At 30.9% G+C, this 21,498-nt stretch overlaps 2 protein-coding genes across 2 annotated transcripts; one reads left to right on the forward strand and one right to left on the reverse strand.

Annotated features, from left to right (window-relative positions):
* Nucleotides 1-13,564: 13,564 nt before the first annotated feature.
* LOC104217773 (F-box protein At5g49610-like) lies at nt 13,565-14,146 on the forward strand. Its single transcript, XM_009768092.1, has one exon. The coding sequence runs from the start codon at nt 13,565-13,567 to the stop codon at nt 14,144-14,146; it is 582 nt and encodes a 193-aa protein (XP_009766394.1).
* A 1,312-nt stretch (nt 14,147-15,458) lies between these two features.
* LOC104217772 (receptor protein kinase CLAVATA1) lies at nt 15,459-20,243 on the reverse strand. Its single transcript, XM_009768091.2, has 3 exons — nt 19,361-20,243; nt 16,899-18,659; nt 15,459-16,113 (listed from the first exon to the last, which is right to left on the reverse strand). Exons 1-3 carry the CDS (start codon nt 20,202-20,204, stop codon nt 15,746-15,748), a joined length of 2,973 nt encoding a protein of 990 aa, XP_009766393.1. The 5' UTR covers nt 20,205-20,243; the 3' UTR covers nt 15,459-15,745.
* Between the last annotated feature and the right edge of the window lie 1,255 nt (nt 20,244-21,498).

Genomic DNA, 21,498 nt, shown 5'->3' on the forward strand with positions numbered 1-21,498 from the left:
TGATTAATGTTGTCCAACACCTATTAAGTTTTTCCTCTTCGAGTCAAATACCATTGTTTAGTATTCTTTTCGTGTTCAATATACAACTGTAAGTTTACTGTTTCCTAGTTCGATGACGTAGAAAACATGATGACTGGAAAAGTAATTAGCTAAATGTCTAGATTAATTAATCATGTTACTTAGTAAGTAACTTTAAAGGGGCATTCTTTCAATACTAAGTTATGATGACTATTAGAATTTATTATGTCAAAGTGTTAATCTTGTTTCACCTCTTAGAATTCACGCCTACTAAAATTTTAAGCCTGGACTCTTTTAAAAAAAGAATTTGGAAATTGCTGTGATTTCTTAGAATTCTCTCTATTGAATGCATGTAATACTCTGTCAATACTTTAGGAATAGTAAAATCCGAACATCATGGCTATAGGACTCTAATAAAAATTAAAGACTGATTTAGTAAAATATGTTTAAAACTTTTCTATTCACATAAGGAAACTGTTACTAAACCATTTGATAAGACCTTTTGCATAAGATCAAAGCTTAGTTATTATTATTATTATTTGCTAGAAGAACATGTCTTTAGGATTCGGCATGAATTATGTTGTAAGTTTGAAGTGCTTATATGAAAGAATTTGATCCTTGTTTTTTTACTCCATCTGCTGCTTAAATCTTTAAGGTGAATTTTCTGTTTAATCTATCTGACTCATACATATAGGTTTAACTTACTATTTCTAATGTCGCGTAAAAGAGGGGAAAAGTATTTTGTTTTAGGAGTTGACTTTAAACTTAACTCAAAAGGTTGTAGAAATCATGTTCATTGGAACATTTTGACTAGAAAGCATGTATCAGGTTTGTTTTGGTTTCTTTCACTGTTTATAGATCACCCCTCTATGTGCTTTTCATAACTTAGAAGCCATGATTTAATAATTTATCAGTGTGCTTTTAATGGCTTAAAATGTGACCAGTATATGGTTAAAACACTTGTGAGAATTAGTATATTTTATTTTATTTGATTATCTTAGCCTCGTTCCAGTATTTTGTATCTCATGTAAAACACTTGTGAGAATTAGTATACTTATGAAGGATAAAAGGACATGTTTCCTCTAATGTTTAGGGAGATCAACATGAACGTCACTTATGAAGTTGATCAACATTTCATGTTAATATTTCATATTGATATGATATATTGTGTCAATAGATAAATAGATTAGACTTGTCTATCGAAGAAATAGCGCGAACATCGATACTTAAATTATATTCCATCAAAATTATGGAGAAAATATTTAATTAGTTGGATTAAAATTTTTACATATTACATAAAAATTTAAATGTTAATATAATTTATTAACATAGAATTATTTGTGGAAGGAACAGTTTAGTTTTTAAAAGCTATAAAAGTGAAGATGTTGACCAACTTCAACTTTGTGACAACAATATTTTTAGATTGTTAGGTACCTTAAATATTTTATTTTTAGTTAGGTTTATTTTCAGAACTTTATATTTATCTTATACTTTCAAATTATTTAACTTTCAAAATTAACATTTTAAAAAAATAACTATGTAGGTAACTTTCAAAATTAATTCTTCGAAAACTACACTAATTAATACTTTCAAATCTAAAATGCTCGTTTCCAATCAATATTTTTTTTTTGGCTTTGTTCGTTCTTTTAAACTTCATAAATGTTTAGGTAAACATACTCATAATTATAATAAAAATAAATTATAAGTCTACCTAGCGTGAGAGGGTTCATATTTTTGGAGTTAAAGATTAGTTATTTTACCCAATTCAAATAAGGAATGTATTAGGCATAAAGATTTTGTATAATTTAATCATACTTTAATTGTAAAATTTATATACGGTAAAATTTTAATAATTTTAAAGTCCTAATTATAAGAACTTATTACTTGATTCAAATAAGGAAAGATTTAATAAGTAATAAATTTGGTTTAATTTAAACTCCTAAATATTAGCTAGCAGAATAATCAAATGACTATTTTGTCTGGTGTGAACACTATTTTAAAAGGATAAAAAAGGCAAACAATATTTCGCTAAGGGCTTCGTGCTTTTAATAGTATAGATTAGTTTAGTTGTTTTCTTAAAATTGGTGTTCTATTATTTATTTATAAGAAATCTGTTTTACTTCAAATTTTTTGAATAGTATCTTGGCCAGATTCTTTAAATATTCTTGAACGAGTTTTTTTTTAGAATTTATTCCAAGGTTGAACTTTGACTTTGTATTGTAATAGACTACCAAAAAGTAATAAAGAAAATTGACAGAAGTTTAATAAAGGATTTTCGTTCCAAAAGCTGCTCTTTATACTGATTTCATGGACTCTATATACTAAGCTTTTACCAGCTGTGACATCTGTACTAGACCAATCCCTATTAGACACACCTAGTACTATTCTAACGTTATAAAAACTAAGGATAAGGACAGGTGTTGCTTTCTAAAAAAAATTCAAACTTTCTTAGTTTGCCACACAAAGTCGTTCTTTCGTGAAGTCCAGTGAGACTGGAAATTATTTTCATAATTAAAGACAACTTACTTTAGAAGCTAGCAATTAAAGAGCTATTTTCTTCAAATACTTATTTTAGAAAATGATTAATATAAGCCTAAGTTTGACCAGTTAACCACTATTAATGAATTTTAAAAGGTGACTTAAAAATCTTCGTAGAATACTTAAAACCTTTAGCCAAAGGGAATTGTCTTCAGCCGCAACACATGTAAGGCCTTGCAGCTCATAAAACAAGAGTTATACGTGAAATAGGATAAATGCAACAAGAAAAGCATTATAGTTTAGATGCATAGTACAAATAAAAAAAGGAAAAAATATGTATATATAAAGTCTTATTTGATTTAAAACTCCTTAATATTAGGGTATAACTCAAAATGTCGATAACTTTTTTTTAAAAAAAATAAGCAATTTGAGTTGGCAAAAAATTAGTATTGTTAATTATCAAGCGTAAGAAAAATAATAGTGAACTAATAAGACATGGATCAAATTTCTTACTAATATTTTTTAATGAATTGCAATGGTCCAAGCAATCTGTACAAAATCTATAAATTCAACACAAGTTTGAAATCCTTAAGTCCAAAACATGAAATAGAAAAAGATATGTTAAGGGAAACAATTGAGAAGTTGGTGTAGAAGATTTTAATTAGATAAACAGCAAATAAAAACTACCTTATATATAAAACTCGGACTAGGGGTGTGCATTCGAATCGGTTTATTGATAAATCGAATCGATTATTTGTTATCGAAATCGAAATCAAAAAAATTGAAACCATATTGAAATGATAACGATTAGCATATGTACAAATCGATAATCGATAAGTAATTATCGATAAGGGTCAAAATCGAATCGATAAATCGAATGCACACCCCTAGTGTAGACACTTGTAAAATGAGTAATTACCTATTTGTGTAGATTAATTAATTTATCACAAATATCTTATAGCTAATCTATAGGGGTATTATCACTTTTAGCCTACGCCAGATATTTGGTAGCAGAAAAAGTGTATAAAATTTATACTATAATTTTTTAATATAACATACAGAATGTATATATATTCCGCTAAGCGGCTATACAATATCATTTTCCCTAATCTATATAGAATGCGTCACCGATAAGATATACTAAAAAGACATATATATATTTTTTTACCCTTATTCTATAATACCCTTTCCTTTATCCTAAGTCCCTAATCCTATTATTTCCTCTACCACATTTAAGGATTGATCATATTTAAAGATCAAGAGAATGAAGTTCAAATTAATGGAAAACAGAATTAGCCGTGATGATGTATTTTGTTTTGTTTTGTTTTTTTATACCGTTGGAGTGTTGGTGGCATACATTTGATCCCTTACTTTAGTTTTGTTGCATGTGCTTGTTGACACAATTTTTATGTTATAAACGGTGTTCGTCTTATTTTAGCTTCTTTCATATTAGTTAGGCGCGTTTATAGCGATATACTTTCCGTGGAATCCCGCAAATTTTCTTATTGGTGTAATCGATAACCGAATCGATAAGCCCCCAAAATCGATAAATCGAAAAAATCGAAACCTTATTGAAACGATAACGATAAGCATATGTACAAATCGATAATCGATAAGGATCAAATCGAATCGATAAATCGAATGCACACCCCTAACTCGGACCATTGTCAAAAAGAAATGTTAATAGATATGACATATTCAATAATAATGCTTTAATGACTTTTACTTCTACAATTTGTGTGTGTATTTTGACTGGGATGGGCATTGCTTGATTTTAATACGAACGATATTTTGCTAAGGGTTTTTATGCTAGAATGCCAATTAGTTTCGATCAATTTTATATTAGCCTAAAATTTATAGCGGATTTAACTAATACCAATAATTCAATATAAAATAAATATAATTTTAAATTTAATACTGAAATTATTATTCTAATCATGAAAACCAAACGATTCCTAAACAAATAAAATGGCAAGTAAAAGTTACTAATAACTTCATAAAGATGTTAAATATATAGGATCAAACATTATTGCACCTATTCGTCGATAAGGAGCGCACTGCACCCATATCCCTGAAACAACAATAAAATAAAGTCTATTTTAGTCTATCCGACTTTGATTCTGACTTAAAAAAAATATTTATTCTTTCTCTATGGTGCACACATATACTCAAAATCTCAAATCAGCCTGGTCCTTCCCATGCTCCCGACCCGACCGTGGCCCAGTGGCGGATCCACCTTGCCATTTACGAGTTTATGTAAATTTAGTAGTTTTTGTTCAAATAGTGTAAAGTGTCCGAAAAATTCACTATATGTATGAGTCAAATTCAAACATGTATAGAAATTGTCACAAGTGTCTTACTCTTACCTTGTGAAGGTAGAGAGATTGTTTCCAGAAGACCCTTGGCTCAGTAAACAAAATCACAACACTTATGATAAAGCACTATGCAAAGCGAGATAGTAGCAACAACTAGAAAAAAAAATCAAAGAAAACATCATGTTATTAGTGACAAATAAGGTCACAAATAAATATAAAAAATTTAGGCTAAAGTATATAATACCAATTAAATATATATTTCAATTCTCATTATTTCAACACCATGCTTTTAGTGACGAATTATTTCGGCATCCAAAAATTTAACTATTTATAAGGCAAAGAATAATTTGTCGTAAATTATCGGCAAAATTTGGTAATGAAACTAATGTATCATCGATAATTTTAGTTTTGTGGTTAATATTACTCAATAATTACCACCAATCCAATTTTTTGGTAGAAAATCGTAATAGATATATGTATCGCCACCAGAAGTACGTGACTCGCGCTTTTAAGTACGAAATGTAATATTTGTCCCGAAGTGAATAATTAATGATAATTTTTTTTGGTAGTAGCTAATAATTTCATAGATCAAATAGAGACGATGTACGATTGTCACTAATTGTTTATACTATTACTGGCAAAAATTAAGGTCACAAATAAAGATTAAATTTTATAGCTAAAGTTTATATCATTGAACTACAAATTCTATGTTGTCTATGTTTTAACTACATGTTTTTAGTGACGAAATTTTTGTATCCAAAATATAATAAATTTCAAAGACAAATAATGGTTTGTCACCAATTATTTACAACATTAGTGACGAAGCTAATTTGTCACCAGTAACTTTAATCCGTGGTTAACATTACTCAATAATTGGCGTCAATTTATCTTTTTAGCGGGAAACTTCCGGGGACAAAAAATCTGCTACTAAATTTGTGTTTCGTCACCGAAAGTGAATTATTAGTAACAAATTTTCAATCGTAGCTAATAATTTCGTGATTAAATATCACATTTGTTGTAGAAAAGAAAAATGTTTCACGCTCATATTGGTAATAGGTGGCATATTAGTCTATTTTAACAAGCCAAGGACAAAACCAAGAATTAACACATCAATTTTTGTTGCAAAGCAAAGATATAAAACTAAAAAGTACTCCTCTCTATATAGTACTGTTTTGCTGAAAACTCCTCGCTAAAAAGTACTGAATGTTAATGAAAAGCAAAAGAAAAATGTTAAGAAAACATGGCACATATATATTGCACTCAACGTCAGCTTACCAAATCTAAAATAAGCATATATTATTGCAGCTGCAAAAAAAAAAAAAAAAAAAAAAAAAAGGTACAACTAGCTATAGCAAAGGTTCTAAGTCCAAAAAATTAAATAACTAGCGTACGAAAATAAATGGCATTCTTTGTAGTCAAATAGGGACAGATATAAAATAAGATTTATATCAAATTATAGTCATTGAAAGGCTGAAGTTCATCAGCAAGAAAAGTAAAGCAATTTTAATCCTAGCATTCAAGTATGTCCTATTGAAATAATGCAGTATTTTTAACGTAAAACTCGTAGAGAACTCAAAGAGCAACTGCAACCTAATTAGAGCGGATATTAGAAGCGGATATATCGCTTTCTATTTTCGCTCTATCTGCCTAGGGAAAATCCATGTAAAGGAAATAACCCAGACCCGGAGACAACTGTATTCATATGCTACTAATTCAATAGGATCAGTTATGAACCCAAGAGCGGATAGAAGCTTCATACTCAAGGACCGAAAGCTCTCACAACATCTAGAAAAAGGATAACTCTTGTTGGAAGAAGAATTACATCAGAGCTAAAAGAGTGAGAAGGAATGAAATAGCAATAGCTGCTACTTCTGTTTGCGGCTATCTTTTCCTATTGATTAAGCCCTTCACATGAATTTATTTTATTTCTTATTTCTAAAGGCAAAGCTAAGCTATCTGCCCTTCATTGCATGGTAAAAAGGGAGACAATTCTCAGGGGGTGATTAGTTCGAGTAATAGAGACAGATATTTTATGAAAAAGTCATGCTACTTTGGTTGAAACTCCTTAATCCTAAAATTGTTTCGATCACGAAGTGTTAAGCTCTAGATTAAGTGTTTAACATAGATTATATGATAAATAAATGGGTGAACAGTTTGGACCTCCAGAATATGGCAACTTTTGTTTAGTTCTCCTTAAACTTTACGTGGTCTTTTATACTTCCTTGAACTTGGCAATTACATAGCCTTGATCAGTGGCGCAACCAGAATTTTCATGAAGGGAAGTCAAAATATAAAGAAATAAACTTACTAAGAAGTCAAATGTGTCATTATATAGTATATATAGATTTTTTTTAAAAAAAATTACCGAGCTATACAATGTAATTTTTCAGCGAAGAGGTGTCGGTTGACACCCCTTTGGAGCATGTGGCTCCGCCCCTGGCCTTGACCCATAGATGTTGGCAATCCATGGAAGTGTGACACATCCGCTGCCATATGGATTTTTTTGTCCATGCGGCATTTTTAAAAATAAAATATATTTTTATCTTCTAAAGGCCGCCAACTATTTAAATCATTTTTTTCTTGCCAAAATTTGGATTTTTTTGAAACAACGTTATTTTGACTATAACTTTTTATTTAGCTAAAGATAATGATATTTTAATCAAGTTACTTTTATATATTTGGTCAGAAAAGGAAGGAATACACAGTTAGAATATATATTATCATTGTATAAAAAAAAGTATGTTGTTTGAACTCCGTATATTGAGTAAATAAATATTTTATCTAAAATAGCAAAATTTCGACTAAGTATTTGCGAATTTGACTCAGAAAAGAAAAATGTATAGCTTAAATAAATAGTCATATAAAATTAAAAATACACATTATTTTTTTAGTTCTGCTTTTGCTAGGAAGGTTCAATAATCTGTTTCTTTACCATTATTCCCCAGTATGTCCCTCGAATTCCCAAATTGTCATGTTTTTTGGCTGCACGTAAACTAACATAATCTTAAACTTTTAAAAGTGGTTCTTTAAAAAGAAGTTTTGACAAAGGAAATTTTACGGACATTAACATAAAACTCTGTATATTCATCATCTCTTTACTTTTAGGGTTAGTGTGCCTCATTGTTATTCTCATTGCTGTATAAAGGCTTCTGCTCCAGGTATTTTTCTTGTGACGCCCGTTTTGAGATTATTACTAGTATTATTACTCACACTAATTATGTCAAATATTTAAGTAATTTGTATTGTGTGTAAATAATCTTAAAATTTATACTTTCTTAGTAAATATTGATAATCATTGGATATTAACTACATGAAAAAAATTAACCATTTCTTCTATTTTTAGTCCATTCTTGTCGGTGTCATTGGATCCTAAAAATAGTCAGGAAGCAAAATAATAACTCATATTTATGGCAAAATAATCAAATGTTGAGACAATGAATGACTCTTTGGATAAGACTTAACTCTTTTACTACTACTTGAACTCTTATTTGGTGTGTTGATATCTCTTAAAAAATATTTCTTTTTTAAAACTTCAGTTTCTAAAACTTTATTTTTCAATAATAATTGTTTTTATAATAATGTAATTGAAAATATTATTCTTAATTTAAAACTATTTTAGTTGGCTATCTAAAAATATAAAAAATTCTTTAGCTAGTGATTTTTTTTATCCCATTTTGATAATTGACATTAACCTTGTTAAATATCTGAGTTATTTGAATTATATGTAAATAACCTTAACATTTAAACCTTCTATATAATTATAGATAATCGTTAGATATTAATTAAGAAACACTACATGAAAAAAAAAGACTAACATTTTTTCAATTCTCATAGTGATAATTTTATTTTTGCACTATTCTTATAGGTGTCATTGGAACCTAAAAATAGCCACAAAGTGAAATAATAACTCATATTTATGACAAAGCACAAAGGTTGACACGATATAAACGATTCTTTGATTACGACGTAACTCTTATACTACGACTTGAACTTTTATTTGGTATGATATTATATTTCAAAAAATATTTCTATTTTGAAAATTCAATTTCTAAAATTATACATATTATAATAATGATTATCTTTATAATGATACAAGTGAAGATATTATCCTTAATTTAAAATTCACTTTAATTGGCTATCTAAAAATTTAAATTCTTTGGCCGGATTTATTTCAGTATGACTCCACTTTAAGTTTATCTATATCTCTAGCCCCAGAATTTGAATATTTAATACCCTACGAAAATTTTGTTCTTTGAATCATTAAATATTAAATTAGTTGATTATTATTATAAAATATTGCATATATTGTCTTAAAATTGTCAAGTAGTTTATTTTTCGACACCATACTTGGCTTAACCTCAATACAAACTACTCAAATTGCATTCCAATTCAAATTCGAATATCATATCAGTTTGTTACTAATAGTGATTTTAAAAAAAATGACACATAATGTAAATTAAAAAAAATATTCTAAGATATCCTTATTTTATAATCTATGTTTTTGTGTTGAAAAAAAATATTTGAAATTGATGAGATTAACTTTCAAATTTTTTATACTCAACAAAGATGAAACATAAGAAGAATTTTGTTGTCATCTTTTATTTCTGGTTTTTAGATCTTGCTAACATTTTTTTCAATATTTATTTTATCTTATCTTATTTTTTATGTTATTATTTATTTTGTTAAAAAAATTAATTTATTTCACTATAAAAGGATGAGTTTTAAAAAAAATTGTCTACATATGAACTTTAATTATATTTTTAGTCTTTGGTTGAAATTATTTCATATTTTTATTTTGCTTTATCTAATCATCCTTGATAGGTGCTCATCCGACCACTTAAATTAAAAAATTGAATGATGTGTAATTATATATAATCCATATATATAAATAGGGAAAAGGCCAAAATTGTCTCTATACTATCGAAAATTAGTCTCGTTTATATCCGTCTCTACTTTCGGTCCAAATATATACCTACCGTTAGTAAAGTAGACAAAATCATCCCTAACCCTAACAGAAATCCACCGTAGCAGCGGGACCCTTCTCTTAAACTGCCAATTAGGCAAATATTAACCCAAATATTAAAGGTCCATGCCCATTTCTTTGACCAACTTATAAAAATACCTTATGGGTCCCACCTTTCTCTCTCTCACTCTCTCACTCTCTATCTCTCTACCAAATCTCGCCGGCAGACCAGACCCCCCAACACACCCATCTTCCCTGCCATGTCATCTGCTCTTTCCACCGGCCAAATATAAGAATTTGTTTCCCAGATCGTCACCTTCCATCTCCCCTTCCACCCTATATTTTCTTTTCTTCCCTTTTTATTATTCTCAAATCTTAAAGCTTGTAGTGTGCTCCAATCAGATGTTCAAGCATGATTAAGAACTATCAGTGAAGAAATTTATCGGAGTTAGGTCGGAAAAAGCTTCGACAATTTCTCCTTTCTCTGTCTTGTCATTAGTGAAAATACTCATCGGAATTTGGTCAAAAATCCGGCTTCACTGGTGATTTTAGATCTATTGGGACCTTTGGTTCATTAGAATCCATTTATGAATTCAAGATGATGATTTGAAGATGGAGAGACCAACACTTGATCAATTTTTTTTTATCATTTGTACCCTTTTGTTAGAGCTTGATCGGAAAAAAGAAAGAGTATTTTGTCCATTTTTTCTGATCTGCCGAAGACGTTGCAACTTGTTATTTAAATTAGAATTGGTTAAATCTTTGTGCCTTGAATCTGGAAAGTTACAGCTCCAGTGATGAATTTCTTGTCATTTCATTTTGCCAAAAAGTTTGCTTGAATTTCTAATTTTGAATGGAATTGTGCTAAGAGAAGGATGTAAAGGAAAAAATGAAAATAAAAAGAATAAAGAATAAACAGTTGAGGGGAGTGGGTGGGTCGGGTATGGGTTTGTAAAGATAAATGAGTATAAACGGGAAGGGAGGGGTCAAAAAAATGGGCATGGGTCAAAGAAATGGGCATGGATCTTTAATATTTGGGTTAATATTTGCCTAGTTGGCAGTTTAAGAGAAGGGTCCCACTGTCACGGTGGACTTCTGTTAGAGTTAGGGATGATTTTGTCTACTTTACTAACGGTAGGCGTATATTTGGACTGAAAGTAGAAACGGGTATAAATGTGACTAATTTTCGATAGTATAGGGACAATTTTGGCCATTTCCCCTATATAATATGTGTATAATCGTGTGTTGTCGGTATATCATCTATTTATATTAGCTATAAAAATTATACAATAAATATGGCCGGATATTATGTAAATATTCCATAAGATTTCAGTTTTTTTGAGTTTATCCATGATATAACTTCTATTATAATAATTTTAAAACTCTCTACTAATGTTAAAAAATATCTTATCTTTTCATTATCTTTGAAGTAAAAAAGGTAAAGAGTTTTTTCGAAATAATTTGTTTACATTTTAAAAAAAATCACGCCATACCGATTTTTTATATATATATACTCTTTGTTACACTTAAAAGTCGTTGTAGAAATTATCAATTAAAAACCAATTTCTCTCTTGTTGAGTTTGAAAAAATAAACTTTCACATAATCTAATGATTCAAAACTAATATTTTTCAATGAAAAAAATATTATACCCTTGCAATATTGGCTTAACTACAGCTAAATGAAAGGGTTCAGCTTATACCGTTCAATTCCTTGAATGTGCTAAATTGAAATTAATGATAGCAATTGTATAGCCAAAGTTTTGTTATTTGTTTGATGTCCATTTATGCAAATTGACTCTTCAAACAAATATTCTTCAAGAAGAAAAAAAATATTTTTTTTTAATATTGACTGATTTTGTGATGTTTCTTTCTCCAACATGTATGTTTACTTTATTATATATGTAAGTAAACTTTTATTTGGTTTTGTAAACTCTTTTTTGTTATTTGGATAAACATAGATATGTACCCTATATATTATATTTTTTTTAAAAGAAATTCATTTTATTCAAATCTAGCTACAGTGTTTCAAAGAACTATACTTATACGGTTTTAAATATGAAAGAGTTTTATAGTTATATAGAGTAGTTTTCTTTTTTTGGCTAGAGGCGAAGTAGTATTTAAAAATTAGAAAAATAACAAAAGTTCCTAACATGATTGCATATGATCATTAACCGAATTAAGTATGATAACATGATAAAAAAAGATAAATTTTATTTTTAATTTAAATTCTAATTTTAAAAATTTATCTATAAATTCAAAATTATATTTTAATTCAAATTCCATATATATCATATCATATCATATCATATCATCTATCATCTACTATACTAAAAGTAGGAACACCTCCAAGTCAAAAGTTGATTTACAATTTTACCCATTAAAAACTAATTGACCATTTTGCCCTTCAATCAAACATTACTTTGATCTTCTCTATATTTTTATCCGTTTTGGGTTTTTTCCTACTTTTTGTTATTTTATTTATTTTATTGTGAGAATAAATGTTTTAGTTATTACCCCTTAAATGTTTTAGAAAAAAATTAAACGTCTTCTAATTACTACAAAAACTTTTCTACTTCCTCCATGTATGTATGTATGTATGTATATATGTGTGTATATATATATAATATTTATATTTAACTAAAATAGTCAAATATAGAATAAAGTTACCATATACTATTGACATTTATTAGCTTGCCACTTAACTTAACCATAATGTCAATTATATATGGTAACTTTCTTGCTTTAATATATATATAGATATAGATATTTGATGTCATGCTAATTGGCAAGTCTATATCAAATAAGTATCTCTTTCACCAGTGTATGGTCTGGCAATATTTTCATACACGAAGCATCTTGCGTTCATCCAGAGTCCGGGGAAGGACCGCATACCAAGGGGATGTGATGTAGGCAGCCTACGCTAATATCGGTGGCTGATTCCACAGCTCGAAGCCTCGAACCCATGACCTATAGGTCATAGAGAGAATTTTACGTTGCTCCAAGGCTCCCTCCTAATTTTTTACAGCAAAGTTTGATAATTTAATTTTGATTACACATGATAATTTAATTTTATTTGAAACTATTTGATCATTATACTTGTGGTTTAGTACGAAACGAATTACACAACCACTGCTAAATTTTCTTGAGTTGCAAATGATAAACATAAAACATTAGTTTTTCAGTTGATAAAATTCCAATTCATCATACGAATCCAAGATTCCGATCACTAGGGAAGTTCGGAATTGATTGTGTATAGAAAATCTCATCTTTGTGACAACTCTGTATTCAATTCAAAGTTATGATTTCCTTGCAGTCTCGTATTGAAGTTAAATAACTGGTTGATTACTTTATTTCAAGGCTCCTATCATTAGGGACGTTTGGAACTTGATTGTGTAAATAAAAATTTGAGAGTTATGATTTCCTTATAGGCTCGTATTTAAGTTAAATAAACTGTTTCATAATTCAGTATTTTGCTTGAATTGATAGAAAAGGTTGACTTTTTGTCTGAACTTCATGTTGAAACGATGAACAGAGATCAAAGACCTAAGCTACATGTCTTGAAGAGTGGTCAATTGATCATCCTTCGTCAGAAATTATACTGCATAAATAGGTAAAATATTAGGTTTTAGAGGTATAAAACATATACTGAATAACCTTTATGGGGAACTATTTTCACTTCTTTTAAGGAAATTCCTAACTTCGCCACTAATAATGAAATTTGAAGTACTTAACAAAGTTGAAACTGCTTCTTGTTGTAGTTTCAGGGGTCTAAGATCACACAAGTGTTAGCATGAAACGTCTATGCAGATCGTCTGATAAACATGTACGTCGGTTGTCCGAGGATATCATAATTGAAATATTACATTGTTTGCCTTCTAAATCTTTGGCAAGGTTTGAATCTGTATGTAAGCAGTGGAGGAAGTACATTGCTGATCCATCTTTGGTTTATAGTTGTCGTTCTCAACGACGATGGAAGCCGTCTCAAATGATAGGTTTCTTTTGTCAAGATAGAGAGCTTTCTAAATGTTCAGATATTAGCTTTTTCTTCTCATTGGAGAAATCTTCGGAAGTGATTGATGGTATTTTAGATGAATCGGTCAAATTTCTTGGCAGGGGAGTCTACATTATTGCATCATCTAATGGTTTCATTCTTGTCGCTGAGGATTTATGGTATGAGAGAGTTTATTATGTTTATAATCCTTTAACGAGGCAACATGTTGCAGTTCCTGTAACTAAAACCAGCTGCATAGACCGCGTAGCTGTTGGATTTCTTTGCAAGGTAGATGACCCTGAAAAAGATGTGATCTCATTTACTATAGTTCGTTACAAAATTTGGTTTGGTTTTCGTTCTAGTGTAACAATCTCACGCTAGATGTACCTCTCCAAGTATTCCAATTTAGTTGGACGAATATCACATCAGTTGGAGTCATCAATGGAGTGTTCTGTTGGATTGACTTGGAAGCACAGATCATTTTTTATGATAGTGTCAAAAAGTGTTTTTGGGGTTTGCAATTGCCCGAAGAGATGAACGACGGAGACAGTTAAGTACTTGGAATATTGGGTGGGGCTCTATAATACGCGTTGTATAAAGAGGGAGAGATTATTGTGTGGTGCCTTGATAGCAATATTCGAAATCGAGATGCAATAAGGATCAGGAAATATGCTGCAAATATCAGGAAATTGCATTAGGGTATCAAATGGGTAGGTTAGACCGGTTTTAGGCGGGTCAAAATGGGTTGAGGCAGTAATTGGGCGGGTCATTTTGAGCTAAAATGAGTTGGGTTAAGATTGGGCTAAACTTTGGGTCATAGCCCAACCCGTCCAACTCTTATCAAGCTTTACTTAATATGTGTTGTTATCTTATGAATTGTATAATTACTAAATAAGATATTTTCCCCTTTGTTATGGTTATATATAACATATTAAACAAAAAAAATATTTCTAAGGTATTTTTAGGTTGAGATGGGTTAGATCAACATCGATTGAGTTCAATAAATGGACGGGGTCAATAACCAACCCAATCTTGAGCGGGTTGGACAGGTCATTTGGGTATTGACTAAATTTGACAGCCCTATATTGCATACAACTTAACAAATCTGATACAAGCATATGTTGTTTCCGACATATGCCTTAGCAAAGATTCTAAGGCAATTAATTTGGAGAAAGAATAAATATTTTTTAGATATTCAAATTATACCACAAGATTTTATGTCCTTTTTTTTCAGCTAGTAATTAATTCTCCTTATATACCAACCAACCTGACCCTAACGTTGTGAATGGTGTGAGATCACCGGAATTCATATACTCGTAGGGATTGTTTGGTACGCGGGATAAGGTGAAATAAAGTGTAGTACTAAATGTATGTTGAGTTTGATTGACGGTATAAATTTATCACTGACTTAATCCTAGACATCCCATCTTATACCTCCTTATCCAATTAAACTTGGTATTATTTTATCTCACCTCCTAGGTGAAATAAATTACTCCCGGGATTATAAACTACAATAACAAAATAATTTAATCTGCATACCAAACGAACCATAGAGGTTTGGCAATTGGTTCAATTACTTCCGCCAAAAATCATATTTTCGTACATGCATCGCATGATGTCTAAATTTCAATTAGGCCATGAATGACACAAAGCATAAAACATAGGACATGTTATTAATATAGCAAGTAGCCACTGATAATGCAATGTTGTAATTATTTATTTTTCCCGTGGAAACAGTTTCATAACCTCCTCAAACCCATAGACAGAAATTAAAAGGAGTTTCTTTTTTCATTTTTCTTTTTTACTTCTTGCCCCTTTTATACAACTTGCATACTACAACACAAAAACAAGCAAAATAAAATGGCAAAAAAAAAACACCTAATATTCAAATAAACATCTATACTTGCACGACTTTGTCTTCCCGGTCCTTTAACTTTACGTGTTTTCAACCAGACACTTGATCCGCGCTAGACGTTAATTTCAAAGGGCGAGGAGAGTAGTAGTAGCAGCAGTAGTAGTAGATTGAGGTGGATTAGTAAGCAAATGAACAACTTCTCTCATAGTAGGCCTAGCACAACTTTCCTCTTCAACACACATCATAGCAATCTTGAACAAGTTTATTACACTCCCAATAGGATAACTGTGTAGCCTTGAGTCAACAACTGCTAAAACTGAAGCTGCATCGGACGGCTGAGATAATTCTGATATTGTTTTATTAACCCATCTCACTATATCTACACCGTCCCCAAATTCACCAACTGGTTTGTGACCTGTGATCAATTCCAACAGTACAACTCCAAAACTGTACACATCGCTTTTTTGGTCAACTTTCAACGTGTATGCGTACTCTGTTTTTCACATCCAAACAAAATTTAGCTCAGAACTACATTAATGACTGAATTTAATGTTTGGACAAAGTTTTAAATAGATTTTGTCCTGGTACTATATATAGCTTTACTCCCTCCACCCCCTTTAACCCCACAATTCAGTAAATTCCAAAATTTTTACTGTTCTTGGTCTTAGTGTGTGAAGTGTCTAGGACTAAACCTTGCTATTTTTATGAATAGCAAAACATTGACCAATAAAAAAGGACTTCTCAATGTTACATAAAAGGGCATTATTATAGCAAGATAGTTAGTAGTAGTATTTTTAAAGGTTACTAATTGGAGTGATTTTTATAACTAAAATCACTAGTAATGACATTATAAATTGTGTAAATATTTCTTATATTATTAGTGTACAGAACCTAAACTCATAAAAAAAATTGAACTTATGAGACCGACAAAGAAAATAGTTTTTACACTATGAAGCTATTTGAAACAAATTTCACGTAATATTCGTAGCAAAACACAGTTTGATATCATGCAAATTACGGTAAGTAATCTGTTATAACATGTGAAACTATACTAATGTCGTAAAGAACTGTTGATTTGCTAGTATATATAATTTAAATCCTAATAAAAAAATTTGGTAAATTATTAAGTGGATAGACTAGAAGATCCAAGTCCAAGTCTCAAATATGAAACAACTTAAGTTGATGTTTTTCCAATTGGATCTTTATTTACAACCAAAATTTCATTTTTTTCTAAAATAATACTAGAAAAATAACAGAAAACAAAGGGTGGTTATTTACCTGGTGCAATGTAACCATATGAGCCAGCAATAGAAGACATGCATTCAGATGCACCAGCATCTTGCAAGAATTTGGCTAAGCCAAAATCAGCAACATGAGCTTCATAATCAGAATCCAGCAGAATATTATTCGACTTAACATCCCTATGAATAATTGAAGGCGAACAATCATGGTGCAAATAACACAATCCCTTTGCAGCTTCAACAGCAATACGATACCTCGTCTCCCACCTCAAATGTGCCCCTTTTGCACCATGTAACATGTCCCCTAAGCTACCATTCGACATGTACTCGTACAACAGCACGTTTGTATCCTTGTTCGAGACATATCCTAGTAATCGTACGATGTACCTGTGCTTGATTCTGCCTAGTGTTTGGATTTCAGCTGAGAAACCATGATCGTGGTGTCCGGTTCCTCTGCCTACAAGTTTCTTTATTGCAACGTCGATGCCATTTGGCATTGACCCTCGATACACTACCCCAGCTCCACCTTTTCCAATTATGTTCTCTTCTTTTAAACACTCCAAAACATCCTCAGCTCTGAAATCAAGTTTCTGGAATGCTGTTAGCTTCCAAATCTTTGAATTTTTGAACTTTTCCTTCTTGACGAACACCCACGTAACCGCCAACAGCAATGCAACAGTGACTAAAATGATTATTATAACCACCAATTGTGTAGTGGTAAATTTCCCAGAATGGCTTTTGTGGGAGTTTTGAGCTGAGTTTGAAGCTGAGGGACAAAATGTAGCACGGGGCGAACAGAGTTTAGGATTTCCTACAAAAGACTTGTCACTGAAGAATTTTAACTGTCCGTTGGTCGGTCTCCGCCCAGAAAGATCATTGTAAGAAAGATCCAAAACTGTTAAACCACTCATCACTCCAATATCTCCAGGAATGGCACCATTCAGTTGGTTTCGCGACAGGTTGAGCACGTTCAAGCTGTCTAATTTGGTGATCTCTTTTGGAACTTCACCAGCCAATTGGTTTCTGCTCAAGTCAATTAATGTTAGTTCTGAGCAGAGAGCAATGGAACTCGGGATTTCACCTGTTAAATTGTTGCCACTCAAGTTGATGGTCACAAGTTTCTTTAAACTCGCAATTTCTTGAGGAATTTCACCAGATAATCTGTTCTTATCAAGTGACAAAGTCACTAAGTTCTTCAAGTTCCCAATAGATGGAGGAATATTTCCAGTAATCCAGTTGTTAGAAAGCACAAGACTCGAGAGATTATTCGCGTTGATCTCCGTTGGTAACTGCCCCGTGAAATAGTTGTTATCAAGTTCAAGCATATCCATTAGAGGAAACTTGAAAAAACCAGCTGGAATAGTACCATTTAGGTAATTCTTCCTAACACGAATTCGAGTCAACGATGTGCACTCACCAAGTTGTTCAGGAATTGGACCAAAGAAATAATTTTCCATTAGAATTAAAGTCTTCAACTTTCCACTTTTACACAAATCAGGAGGTATTCTTCCAGTAAAATGATTGCCAGTAACATCCAGTTTCAATAACCTCCCATTACGGCCAAGATTTTCGGGCAATTCCAGGGTAAAATTGTTGCCCCAAATCTGCAACACTTCAAGATTTGGAAGATCTCCAATAAACGGGGGAATCGGACCGTGCAAGTTGTTCTTGAAAAAGTTTATCAATGTCAAATTCTGCAACTTCACGAAACTCTCTGGTATTTCTCCAGTGAGTTGGTTAATGGACAGGTCTAGAGACATCAAGCTCTTTAAACCAGAGAGTTCAGATGGTATGTGACCTGCAAGGAAGAGACGAATCCAAGATTTAAATTTAACGAGTTCAAGATTCTAAGCTTATTGAAAGTAATAGCTCATAACCTAAAATATACTACAATATTTGTCAAGTCAATTCACATATCATCTATGATACTATTAAGTGAAAAAAAAAGTGAGTTGGTTAATGGACAGGCCAATTGACATTAAGCTCTCCAAACCATATAGTTCAGAAATGAATTCAGAATTTAAATTTAAAGAGCTCAAGATTCTATGTTTATAGGAAGTATGAGCTCAAAACTTAGTATTTACACAATATTTATTGAGTTTTTTCACATATAATTTATAGTGCGATAAAGTGATAAAATGGTGAGTTGGTTAATTGACAGGTCAATTGACATTAAGCTCCGTCTCCAAACCAGAGACTTCAGAGACGACGAACTCAGAATTTAAACTTAACGAGCTCAAAATTCTATGTTTATTAAAAGTATGAGCTCAAACCTTAGTATTTACACTATTTTTATGAGTCTTTTCACATATAATTTATAGTACTATTAAGTGAAAAAATGGTGAGTTGGTTAATTGAAAGGTCAACTGACATTAATCACTCCAAACCACAGAGTTTGGAGACTGAACTCAGGATTTAAACTTAACGAGCTCAAGACTCTATGTTTTTGACATAAACAGCAATAATTTAAGTAAAAAAATGTTGTTTTCAAACCAATACCTGTAAGACGGTTGGCATGTAGGAACAGAGAATGCAACTTCTTCAAATTTCCAAGACTAGGAGGAATTTCACCATCAAGATTACAATTAGCAAGATCAAGAAGCTTAAGTGTACTAATAGAGCCAAACTCAGTTGGAATTCCACCTTCATAACTATTAAAATAACCCAACCTAAGTTCTTCAAGATTTGGAAGCAAAGCCAAACTCTTTGGTATTTTTCCAGTAAGTGAATTACCCTGTAAACCTAACCATAGTAAACTTTCAATATAAGAATAAGCTTCTGGTATTTCACCATGAAAATAATTTCCTCCAAGATGTAAAGTCTTTAGCTTTTTAAGTTTCACAAACTCAGTAGGAAGCTCACCAGTAAAATTATTATTATAAATATCAAATGATTCAAGTTCTATTAACCCCAACAAGATTTCTCTAGGAAAAGGACCAGAAAAACTGTTATTTGAAAGATTAACGTATTTAATAGAAGAAAGTTTGGATATTTCTAAAGGGAGTGTACCAGTTAAGTTATCTCCAAACATAATAAGATTTTCAAGTTTGTCTAAAAGACCAATTTCAGGTGGAATTGTACCAAACAAAGGAACATTAGAAATGTTCAAAGATATAACACGTAAATCATTATTACATGTAATACCAGAGAAAGAACAATAATGAACAAAAGTGGAAGTTGAGGAATTTGTTGTGATATTTTTCCAGTCATTGAGACCAGAACTTGAAATACCAACAATGGATTCTTTGAGTTTTAAAAGGGTTTCAAGATCAGAGTATGCATTAATGGTGAAAGGAAAAAAGATGAAAATTTGGAAGAGAAGGAGAAAGGAAGCAGCAGACATGTTTACACTGTTAGCTTTCTTTGGTTTGTACGAATTTTAGAATAGGCTTAGGCTATTTGAAGTATAAGTATTTACTACTGTTTGCACTTTGCCAAAGTGGTAGGAGAATCAAACGCTGTATTACCACTAATTAACCTTTTTGGTTTGAAACAAAGTGAAGATACGAGATGGAAGATTAATTTATTTTTACATACTATTATTAATCATATATTATACTCCCTTCGTTTCAATTTTGCGAATCTATTTGACTGACACGGAGATTTAAAAAAAAAGAAAAAACTTTTAAACTAGTGGAAAATAAGGCACATATAATTCGTGTATTTATAAATCGTTGCATGAGTTTCGAAATACGGAAAGTGATCATTCTTCTTGGCATCCACTAAAAGGAAAATAATTCACATAAATTGAAACGGATAAGTGCTAAATTAGTGTTAGCTTTGGTGAAATTTCCTTTTTAAGTTGTTCTTTCTTACTTCTTAGCTTCCTTTTGGACGTAGATTTTTGTTTTTAAAAGTTTTTCCAAAAAAATTTGAAAACATTATTTGTTCATAGAATTTAATCAGTTTTGAAAACTTTTTATAGAAATAATTTCAAGTTACAAAAATTGATTTTTGGGTAAAACTATTTTCTTCTATTCATAAAACTTCAACTTTTTTCAAGTGAATTACAAATCCAAAAACAACCTCATCATCCAAAAACAGTGGCGAAGTCAATTGGTCATTGATCACCCTTTGTCGAAAAATTACACTGTAGAATAGATAAAATATTACGTTTTAGAGGTACATAAAATATATTGAACATCTTTTGTCGGAATTTTTTTTCACTTCGTTCAAATTTGGACACCCTTGAAAAAAAATTTAGCTTCGTCACTATCCAAAAAAATACTTTGCAACATAATATCAGAAGTTTCAACTTTCAACCAAATAAAATCTTTAGGCACTGGATAGGTGATTTGATCAACATGGTGAATAATTTGGGAGGATAATTATTAAAAAGTAATTTACAGAATTCATTTGTCTAAGTAAAATGATTGTAGCAGCGGACTTTAAACGCAATGACAAGAAATGGTTGGAGAAGAAACAATGTTAAATTTCTGACGGCTTCTGTCATTGCGTCAAAGATCAACTTTAAACGTTCTTTGATGATTGACGGTTCTGAGCCTGTCACGAGAGTCAGTAATATAAAAACTTACTTCAAATTACACTATATTACTATATGCGGTACCGTATTTACACATTTTGATTCGGTATTTTTGGTATTCGATCTTTTAAAATACAAGATCAATATATTAAAT

This window comes from Nicotiana sylvestris, chromosome 4 (assembly GCF_000393655.2).
Source record: "Nicotiana sylvestris chromosome 4, ASM39365v2, whole genome shotgun sequence".
NCBI lineage: Eukaryota > Viridiplantae > Streptophyta > Magnoliopsida > Solanales > Solanaceae > Nicotiana > Nicotiana sylvestris.